The following is an 11,203-nucleotide window of genomic DNA, read 5'->3' as shown; positions in this document are numbered from 1 at the left end:
TCTGCCAGCAAAGAGATGGTAAAGTCTCTTTCTTCCCGATGGAACAACATAGGAAAGGATATATTTTGCTCTTCTTATTACCTTTGATCTTTTGTTGGTTCTTCAGGTTCACTTAAATTGCATATACCAAGATAAAAAAGATTCTGACCTTTCTGAATTGACTTCCTCGCTCTGCTGTTGTGGCATGGAGGTTGCCTGAGACTGGATATTTTTCTGTCTGCCATCTGTAGAGTGGCTGACTGTGTGTTAGTAGGTATCTCGGGAGATTTTGTTACCTTTTTCCCTTCCTTAAGAATTAGTGCTGACAGCATTAAAAGTGACTGTTAGTACAAGTTTTCCTCAATTTAAATAGTTCTGTTTTAAACTTTACCAAATAAAAACCATTTCCAAACAATTGTGAGAAGGTGCATATAACCTTTTCTGATTGATACAATGGTTGTGCTTGCTGGGCCTGATGTATCTGATATCATACAGGTCTTGGGGACAGTGTACTGAAGGTCTGTCTCTGATGGATTACAGGACCCTGAGGATGCTGTGCCTCTGGGGCAGAGGAGGGCCTGGTGCTGGTGCATGTGCTTTGGACTTGCCTTTATGCTGGCTGGTGTGATCCTGGGTGGTGCCTATCTCTACAAATATTTTGCATTCCAGGTAAGTCAAATACATTTTGTTATGGGAAGGTTGCATTTTTCTCTGTTATACTTTATGTTTAGAAGAGAGGAAAGGAGCAACAGACTAAACTCATTAGCCTTGCTGCTCCCATTTTTATCTTTCTAAAGCTTCAGCTTTTCTAAAGGCAAAGTGTATGACCTGCTCTGAGGTTACCTATAGGCAGAGGAGGGCAGGAGCAAAGCTGGCAAATGAAAGGGTGCAACACTTGAAAACCTTACGTTGCAGAGAAAGGATTATATCTAAATAGGACTTGGGTTTAGGAACCCCAGTGGTGCCCCAGATTTCCACCTGCTCTCTCTCTCTCCTGTTCTGCAGAGCTGAATACTGAAAGGTAGATTAACCCCTTGAAAGCCTCCTTGTTTGACCCCAGATTTCCTAGAGGTGTGTGGTGCTGCTAATGCACAGGAAAGGGACTGCTTGTCGAAAAAGTGCAGTGACTCTCCTCCTTCCTGGCCTCCACAGAGATAAGGAAAACAGGCCCTGCAGGGGACTTGGGAGAAACACAGCCAACGTGGTTAAACATGCTCTGTCAAGTTTAATCCACACTGACAAGATTAAACCTCTGACAAAATGTATTTTCAGTCTTTAACAAAAGGCACTGCTGCAAGAGGAGCCCTGTGAAGGCAGTGGTGCCAGGGAAGTGGAGCATTTACCTGAAACATGCTGTTTTCCTCGGGGGGAATTGTCACTGGGCAGCGGTGGATGTGCTGGGCTGTTGCCGAAGTGGTGTGAGCACACCCTCCCTCCTTCAGAAACTGCCGGGATTGCAAGATTCACGGGGTCAGAGAGGGAGAATATAAGCAAAACACGAATTCCTCTAGCCTGCTGGTTAGTGCACATAATTATAAGGTAGAAATTCCATGTTCTTATTCCTGCTACCAGGATTATTTTTTCAACCATTTTAGTAGCTGCTAACGTAGAAGACAAAGTGATTAAGCATGAGAAATTCTAGCTGAACTTGCAGTTTACTGCATAAACTTTCAAAACTAAAAACAACTAAGCCATTTCTCTTTGGCTGTTATGTTAACCTAATTTACAGGGGAGCAGTAGTGTTGCAAACGATGCTTAAACAGCAAAGCATATGTTGGTGGGTTAACAAGCTCAGAGGAGCTGAAGGCCGGCTGTGTTACTAACACACGTACCGCTGTGCTCCACCTTGCACACGCCAGCTAGCTGAAATGCAAAGTGCTCTTTAGTTCAAACCTGTGGTACTTGTTTATGAGTCAGATCTAGGTTGAAGGAAACATTCAGGAATTGAGCTAACATTGCATTAAAAACATGTTTTCAGTGTAAAACTTTATATTGATGGCATGTGCATGTGCGTAAGTTGTATGTTTCTAGAACTGTCTGGCCTATAAATTTGATATATGACTTCCTCTGACTCAGGGCTTTATTTTGCTCTTCACTTGCCATGTGTACTGTGACAGGACACAAATTGGTTGGGTTATGTTCTTTTTACTACCTTTTTGTCTTTTAAAACTGTTAAAAAAAAAATATTTTAGAAATTGACTTTCCAAACTTCTGAAGCCTTGGAAAACTAAGCAACTTTGCAGAATAATTGAGGTTGGAATGAAACTCTTGAAGTCATCTGGTCCAACCCCCTGCTGCAAGCAGGACCAAATTCAGAGTTAGACTTGTTTTCTAAAGTTGATTTGGATGGCCAGTTTCAATGTCTTAAATTGTAATTACTTGCTGCAGTTAAATAATAATTTAATCATATTATTATTATTAATAATAATAATATGCATGCATGCATATAGATGTAGGAACTTGTCTTTCTAAAAATAAGATGCAATGTGCCATAGATAATGAAAGCAAAATAGAAGACTACATTTTAAGAACCCGCTTTTGGGATCCTGTTTTCCTTGAACTCCCTCTGGGTTCAGTACAATCAAGGTTTTGCCCATGGTCCTGTTGTAGATAGCAGCTGGCTCCTACTTTGGTGTATGAATCAAATTAAAGGGAAAACATTTCATCTAGTCTGACAAGTTTTTCTTCTCCACAGTGCTTTGAGAATATTAGTTTTAAACTTCTAACAAGGCTACTGATGTTTTGTGGCTGGGATGTTTACTATTTTTAGCAGGGTGGTGTGTATTTCTGCGGAATAAAGTACATTGAAGACGGCTTAAGTTTACCTGAGCCTGGGGCAGAGGCTCAGAGTGCTCGCTACCACACGATTGAGCAAAATATTCAGATCCTGGAGGAGGAAGATGTTGAGTTTATCAGTGTGCCAGTCCCCGAGTTTGCTGATAGCGATCCTGCTGATATCGTCCATGACTTCCACCGGGTAAGAAGTATTTCTGAAGAAGTTGAAAGCATTTAAAACTTGAAAAATGTTCCCCCCTCGGTCATCCTGATAAATGTACTCCCTGATTATTGTGGTGGGGGAAAGTGGAGGGTGGAGGAGGCAGCAGAAAGGTTTTGATCAGCAGCAGGCTGCAGGCAATTATTAACTGGGCATACAAAGTACAGCCTTACACAATCATCATGAGGTAGTTTGTAAACCACCATTTTCAAATACAGTTCTGTTTTTAAAAAGGGAAAAATCTTGGACCTATTTCCTTTCCTTAGTATGAGGAAGTAAAGAAAATATAGTTCTTGCTGTGTGAAGTCCACTGAGCTGGAATTTGACCAACTGCTGTGGTTCCAAGGGAAGTTTGGAAAGGGGTGTCATAGCTTTGACCTCAACTTGCAGGGGCTGATTGCATCTGATGTCAATAGGTATGTTCCTAAAGGCACTGAACAAGGGTATCAAGGCACTTTCAGCTGATTCTTCATCTTTTGTAGAAACAACTTTGATTGATAGAAATTCTGGTAATAAATTTTTGGTAAGGCAGTTGACAGGCCTGCAGCTCTTCATATTAATGACAGAGCTGTAAAACAATTAGAAGCCCTTCGTTTCTGTATCAGCCTGATGGAAGCTGTCTGATAGCGATGAAATGTTCTGCAGCTGGTTTTCAGGAAGCTAAATTTCTGTGAACATTTGGAGACTTCGCTGGACAGCTTTTTTAAGCAAGGCTGAAAAAGAAGAATAGGGAAATGTCCTATTTTTTAGTGCAAACTTCAGAGTTTCAAGTTTTCCAGGCAAAATGAATGCTATCCATCAAATATTCATAACCAGATTTGGAGGAAAACATTGCTTGCTTGAGCTATGTTATTTTAAAATATTCCTGAATATATGTAGGGAGCTTCTGGTAAAAGTTAGAGCAAAGCAATTAAAGAGTGAAAACCAGAAAAAAAAAGCAGTATGTAAGAAGTGAATAGGAACAGTATAATATTAGAAATTTAATTTCTGATTTAATGGGTTAAAGGCTTTGCTGTAAAGGTCGGTGCAAGGATCATTTCGCCATAGGCTCAGCGCTTACTCCGGTGTAATGAGATTAGTTGCACTGATGATTGGTGTCCTGGTACTATTCTGACTGTTGGGCTATTGGTGCTCAGTATTTTATATACGTCCGCAGCCTTAGAGCTTTCAGCAGCTTGAGATAATGTTGTATTTAGCAAGAACTGATGCAGTAAAACACAGCTCAGTGAACAGACCCATAGGGTTCATCAGCATAATTCCCTGGGCTTTTGTATCTCTGTTTTTATCAAATAATGGCAAATATTGCAGTTCAGGTATAATAAAGATAATAATTCAGCTATGAATAATCATTAACATTTGAAGTAAGTAGCATTTTTGAAAATAAAAGGATTTTTGTTGCATTATCTGTAACAGTATTATTTTCCTTCGTTTTTGTTCTTAGCAGCAGCTTTTCCCCTTTACACTGTAACAAAATACAAAAGTGTGGATATTAGAGCAAGGTTTTTGCCCTGTTGTTTCAAAATGCAGGCACTAGGAAAAAGTGAATACTGTACTTGATTCCCTAACAGCTCAGATACACCTTTGTAATTTCATTATTGAGGTGCATTGGAGCTACTTGTGTCTGCTGCCTTGCACAAATCCCTGTCATAAACTCTCATCGAGACTGCCTTTTGTTTCTGCATGTACCTACACTGAAATTGGGAGTTTGTTCCACAGACTTTATAGTGAACAAAACAGTAATTTTAAGAACAACACGAGTTGTTCAACAGCAGCTCTTAGCAAACACTGTATGTTAATTTTCTGATGTTCTTGTTATTTTGATTAAAAGAAATATTTCCTCAACAGAGACTCACTGCCTATCTTGACCTTAGCCTGGATAAGTGCTATGTGATTCCTCTGAACACTTCAGTTGTTATGCCGCCAAAAAATTTCCTGGAGCTGCTCATCAACATCAAGGTACGGTTAAATCGTAAGTAATTTGTTCTTAAGACAGGGAAAAAGGAGAATTTTTTTCCTTTTTTTTTTTTCTTTGGCCAGAACTCTGACGTTCACCTGAGTGAGGACATGTGTTAGAGTTAAATGGTCACCAGAGATCTTTGCAAAGAAAATCTATAGCCTTCTTAGTTAATGAACTACAATCATGAAGGAATTATTAATTCAGAGGAAGGCAAACAAACATGATTTTATTCTTCAATGTTACAAATTTAGCTGACAAAATTGTGTAGGTGTGGCATACCTAGACTCTTTTGTAGTAGTCTGTGTGGTTTTTAATTTATAATCCATTGTGACTAAAGTTTCCATGAAGCATGTATGTGCTGGACTAAGACTGGTTAGCTGGGAGGTTCGAAGTAGATATACTGGGAAATCATTTTAACTTGAGCATTGTTTAAAGCGTAGGTCCCTTGGCTTGGCCCCTACTTTGAACTGATCCAGAGGCTTGAGTGTGATGTACGTGGGTGTGTTGGATCCGCTCTGCCTGCTCAGGGAAATTAGATGTGGCACTGTGGGTGACAGATTAGAGCTTCATGTGAGTTCATGAGGCTTCCAGCGGCCTTAAGATGGCTCTTCCTGTTTTCAGGGAGGTTTTGTAGGAGTGATCAGGATTTGGATTGTTTGATTGGCAAAGCCCATTTAAGCAAGAGGCTTTTTAGTATAGTCGGATTCTTGGTTGTGTGAGCACTAGACCTTCAGAACAAGATTCATTGTCCTTAAAAACAAGGACCGTGGAAAGTACTGAGATACCAAAATCGCTGGACAAGTGAACCTGAGTTTTCAGCATAATGTGGGAGATCCTAATGGCCTCCCAGGAGGGTTTGATAGTTGAACACTACTGCCAGGCTTGTGGTGCTGGTGCTGCCTGGCTTGTCACCAGCAAGGGGACACACTGTTCTTCTGTTAGTAGCAGTAACTGGGTGAAATGTAATGATCTGTGAAACTGAGGAGACCAAAGTAGATAATCTAATGGGGCGTCTTACTAATTTAATATGAATCATCTTTATCGTAACTCTTACATATATATGCTTTTAATGCAGATTTAAATAGTATTTCCCTTGTTTTTCCCTAGGCTTCTAGTTTCTTTACAGAACTGCAAAACACTCTGGGTGGGAAAGCTAACTCGTGTCCAAGATTTGGGGAAAGTGGTTTAAATTTTAATTTACTGGGCTTTTTTAACTTTAGAATTGTTAATATAATCTTTGGGTTTATATCTTTCAAACAAGGCTTTGGAGTTAGGATTCCAGGAACCTTTTTAGCCATTTCTGAGTGATTCGTGTATGTAAATAAATTTCATGTGAAAAATGACTTCACAAGTAAGTCCCCTGCTGCTTTTTTGCTGTCTATTTTGAGATTGGCTATGTAACCACACTTTCATTTCCTGTACATAAGAATGAAGTGATGTCTGTAAAACTCAACAACCCCACATTTTTTTACTTTGGGTATGCTGTTTTGTTTCCATTTTTATTTCATACAAACTCCACTATTAAAATCTGTTAATTTCCTAGTTTGTCATTAGTACTAAATCAGATATACTTGGTTTATAAGTAAGAGGATAACCAGCCATCACGCGTTTAATTGAAAATCTGTGCAAAAGCAAAATGTTTTGATCATCGTCCCCAACAGTGAGTGCCCTAATTTCATGAGACATCTGTTTAATCCTCATTGTATTAACATAAGGCTGTGGGCATTTGATGTCTCAGAAAATCAGGCTAAATGTTTTGTAACTGAAATTTGGGAGACTATTCTGCAGATGCACAATTTAAGTAAATTTCTGTTCACTGTCCTGCAGTTACACTGGTCACACAAGGAAAAAAATGTATGAAATTAAAGTGCTCATTTCATTAAAATGAGTTCTTAAAACATGCAGAAGACATTTTGTGAAAGGGGAGGTGCTCTGGGCTGTTTTGTTTATTTAAAAAAGTCCTAATTTTCATCTAAAGAACCACATTTCTTTTTATTGATACAGTTTTCTTGAATATGCAGACAGCAAAAGGCCTCCTTTCCTTGGGAAACAAGGCTGAAACCCAGGTGTATTTGTTCATCCACCTCATTCTCGCTGTTGAGCCAACTGGCTAATTTTAACCGTATGCGAAGCACGGGATGTCTCAAAGATGATGATGACATTTGTGGCTGTGCTGGCTCCCAGTGCTGGGTAATTGCTCCTGCAGCAGCTGGGCAGAAGCTCTGAGCACTGAGCTCCCCCTCCTCCTGCACGCCCCTAGGAGGGCTGAGAAGGCTGGGTCTGGGGGTGGTCCCAGGAGGTCCTGCAGGTTGGAAGGCACAAGCCCAGGAGTGTCCTCACAGTCTGCCTGAGGTCTTCAGCACCGCTGCCCGCCCTGCAGGTGTCCTGCACTGCTGCTTTGCTCTGAGGCTCCCTTCGGGCTCTCCTGAAATTTGAGAGACCAGGGCTTAAGATACAGTAATTTACAGTGAATCAGTTACCCAGTAATGAGTGGGGTAATTTGGGAGTGTGAAGTCTTCCAAGCTCTTATTCAGAGAAAAAAAATTACTGTTGTTTTCCTCATAGTACGTGCTGAAGAAAATTTTAATAATTTAAAGTGAATTTTATACAGTCCTTTCTTTACTGAAAAGAATAACATTTAATAAGCTTCTTCTAACATGTTGCTTGGACTGAAAAGACAGTCTTGTTTTGCAATGGAAATTTCAAGTTGTTTGTTGTCAGTAAAAAATATTGTGATCTCTTGCCACAGAAGCTGAATTTGTTTCCATAATAAGTGATCATTTTATTTTTAGAAAGCAAACAACACCTTCTCTGCTGTAAATTAGAATCACACTAACAGGATTTCTTTAATGAAGTAATATTTCAAAAAAGCTGACCTTGACAGCTGACTTTGAGAGGTGGGCCCATGCAACAGGTTGCCCAAAGAAGCTGTGGATGCCCCCTCCCTGGAAGTGTTCAAGGCCAGGCTGGAGGAGGCTTTGAGCAACCTGGCCTAGTGGAAGGTGTCCCTGCTGATGGCAGGGGGGTTGGAACTGGATGATCTTTAAGGTCCCTTCCAACCCAAACCGTTCTATGATTATTTAGCAGTGGCAGTATTCGGAAGTATGTGCACCTTCTGCTGTGTACAGTGCGGTGTGCGCAGAGCTGGATTCCTCCTTCATTTCACTTGTGGAAAAATAACACTGAAGGGACTAGAAAAGGCTTGGGAAGCCTTTGTGTGTTGTGTTGGCTCTTCCCTTTTTTAGCATATTGCCTTAAAACACCTGATATACCACCATGGCTTTATAATACCTTTCCATATAAACAACTGTGCAGGTCATCATAATAACTTATGGGGCTATAGGTGGTCTTGTCTTGCATTTGGCTTGAGAGTTGTGACCCATGCTGTGAATATATTCAAGGCTTCCCAAACCCTATGGACTGCAGCTGGAGTGTCCTGCAGCTGGTGTGCTTCATCAGCAAGAGTATCTCCATGTAGAACATGCTTCTGCCAACTGTTTGGGAGTAGTTCTCACTGAGATCTGGTGGGCTGTTGTTAATTAAGTGAAAAGTTTGGATGGTAAGTGCAAGACTGATCTGTGACAGTGGGTGCTCCTGGAAGGAAACATTTTTTTGCTGCTGAAGACTTACTGCAGCAGGAGGGCGGTGGATGTATGCATCCGTGGAAGTTTTGTGACCTTTTTTAATATAGTTGTTACTTATTTCTGTAGTTCAGTGCAGTCATGTTTGCATATTTAGAATATTTTGTGGGTACTATATATTTTGCAATAATTCAAAGATATATCACAGCCGTCTTAAAGAAACACATTGCAAAGTGTTTCTTGTGGACTTAGACCACGAAGAGATGGCTTTTGACAGAGCTGTTATATTTTTGTTCAACAGGCTGGAACATATTTGCCTCAGTCCTATTTGATTCATGAACAGATGATTGTTACTGATCGCATTGAAAATGTGGATCAGCTGGGATTCTTTATTTACCGCCTCTGCCGTGGCAAGGAAACCTATAAACTACAGCGCAAAGAAGCCTTGAAAGGTAAATGTTCCTTCTGCGATCTTTTGTGTTGGCAGAAAGTTCAGTGCCGCTTGAGTTCACTAAGTAGGCTCGATTGTGTTGAAAGGAATGACTCTTATTAAAGCCAGGGTTGCTTATTGCAGTAACTGGCTCTGTGGGCTTAAGTACGTCTGATTATTTTCTGTGTAGGTATGCAAATAAGTCATTTTATTGTGCAAAAGTGCTCAAGGCCCCAGTGAGCCTAGGAGCTGCTAAGGTGTGTGTGTGTGTGCATGGGTATGTTTTCTGGGGTTCAGGCTTTCATTGATGCTTTTCTTTAATCTTGTTTCTTAATCCACCCACACCCCCCCCAACCCAAAAACCCCTTTAATATATATGAAGCCATAGCCTTGTAGTCCGAGTACAGAATTGCAGGTGGTTCTTTTAATTAAAGACATCTATAAATTAGTCCACATCTTCCTATTTGCATCAGTGAATTATCAGTAAGAGTTGTCTTCACAGGAGTATTGTAGTGCTTGGTACTCCTTCATGGGAACTGTTTGAAAAACATCATTTGGAAGAGTCTTGGCAAGCTATTAAATATTGCCTTAAAATTTTCACTCAGATTTTACTCAGACTTGCTTTTTTTAAAAAAAAATCTGTATGTGATGTGCAAGTGCAAACTGAAGCAGTTTAATTTCTTTAGTCATATTGTTGGACCTGACTGCTTGGAAAAACAAGGAAATGAAATACATTTTATTATACATTATTCATTTTATGAACATAATTTAGAACAGTGTTCAAAAATGAAAAGGTCTTAATAGCAAAATCCAATTCAAAGTTCAGTGTGTTAATCCTGTGGTACTAAATGATGAGCACAGGTTGGCAGTAAGTATTACTTTGGCTAAAATATGATTAAATGCTGTCTTTCTCTGATTCCAAGATGATGTTTATATACTGCTAGTCCACTCTTTTCACCTATAGTGGTTTATTCCTTTGCTGTTCCCTCTCTCACATCCCCACAAGCATTTTTACAGATGCACTGAGAGAGACATTGGCAACTGATCTGTGTTAAAACTAGGCAGTGGGGGGTTTGGGCAGGTTTGTTTTAACTAAACCAGTGCTGTGATTTTGTTCACCACACCTTTGCGACCGTTGCCTGCTTACTGATATTCTGAGTATGAATGTGTGCCTGTGTGTGTGCTCTGAGAGGGGGAACTGAAGAGGGGTAGTTCTCATTTCTGCTGTCTTCTTACTGTAGCAAATGTAAAACTATTGCGAGTCTGATGTACCTCATCCCCTCTTCTCTTTACCCTCCATTGTTCTTTACTAATACAAACAGGAATTCAGAAGCGTGAAGCCGTCAACTGCCGAAAGATTCGACACTTTGAGAACAGGTTTGCTATGGAAACACTCATCTGTGAACAGTAATAAAGAATATTACTGTTACAGGAGACTTAAAAACTACAGTATGACCCCACCCTTTGTATTGTGTGCAGTGATTATTTTTTAAAATCTTCTTTTATGTAAGTAGTGGACAGGGCTTTATTGCTGAACACCTGCCATACCTTTCATCTCATGATACATGTAAAATCAATACGTTTCAGTTTTTTCCTTATTTTCAGGTGTAGTGTTCTTCTTATATTCGAATAGCAATTGTATAAAGACGTAGTTGCTAGCGCATTTCATGTGATGAATCTTGAATACTAGGAAGAAGAGAAAGTCTTTGAAATATCCACCAGTTTTTAATTAAGTAAAACTGAAAAGAATTATTAATGTACAAATGGACTGCAAGAGCTACTTCTAACTGTAATATTACCTGCTATATAGTTTGTTACAGCATATAGACAAACCTGTATTTGACTCTCCCTAACAAAGTGCAATTTGTTTTGTTTTTAAAATATTGTCATATTTACCTTTTTAGATTGATTTCTGACTTGATGTTTTAAAATGGCAAGTGTTTGCTGTAACAATCTTTTAGAAAATTAAGAAGTAACTTATGTTACTAACTTGTATATAATCCATGTATGTGCAATGGAAAATAAATCTTATAAACCTGTTTGTCTAAAAATCTTGTGTTTTCTTTTGCTCTTACTGGGGGTTTGGGGTTTTTTTCAGTTCAATTTAAAGTTAAAATTAATGCTTTTTACCTGCAGTGCTATTTTTAAAAGCAAAAAGATAAAACAAATGAAATATAAACAGAGAAGCATGCTTTTCTCTTCCCTTTTCATTTAAAGGCAATATTGTGCTGCTTGCATAAATTCTGGGTTGGTATTTCCAC

At 39.4% G+C, this 11,203-nt stretch overlaps 1 protein-coding gene across 1 annotated transcript; it reads left to right on the top strand.

Annotated features, from left to right (window-relative positions):
- Nucleotides 1-523: 523 nt before the first annotated feature.
- ITM2B (integral membrane protein 2B) lies at nucleotides 524-10,993 on the top strand. Its single transcript, XM_010173160.2, has 5 exons — nucleotides 524-648; nucleotides 2,750-2,956; nucleotides 4,820-4,930; nucleotides 8,814-8,964; nucleotides 10,265-10,993. The coding sequence occupies exons 1-5, from the start codon at nucleotides 571-573 to the stop codon at nucleotides 10,351-10,353; spliced, it is 636 nt and encodes a 211-aa protein (XP_010171462.2). The 5' UTR covers nucleotides 524-570; the 3' UTR covers nucleotides 10,354-10,993.
- The last annotated feature ends 210 nt before the right edge of the window (nucleotides 10,994-11,203 follow it).

The sequence above is a fragment of the Antrostomus carolinensis genome, unplaced genomic scaffold (assembly GCF_000700745.2).
Source record: "Antrostomus carolinensis isolate BGI_N321 unplaced genomic scaffold, ASM70074v2 scaffold22218, whole genome shotgun sequence".
NCBI lineage: Eukaryota > Metazoa > Chordata > Aves > Caprimulgiformes > Caprimulgidae > Antrostomus > Antrostomus carolinensis.
This window is presented reverse-complemented; position numbering and strand designations above follow the sequence as displayed.

Coding starts and splice junctions, on each gene's coding strand:
- ITM2B (XM_010173160.2), top strand. CDS start 571: ATGTGCTTTGGACTTGCCTTTATGCTGGCTGGTGTGATCCTGGGTGGT. Junction 2,957..4,819: donor TCGTCCATGACTTCCACCGG/GTAAGAAGTATT, acceptor TTTCCTCAACAG/AGACTCACTGCCTATCTTGA. Junction 8,965..10,264: donor GCGCAAAGAAGCCTTGAAAG/GTAAATGTTCCT, acceptor TAATACAAACAG/GAATTCAGAAGCGTGAAGCC.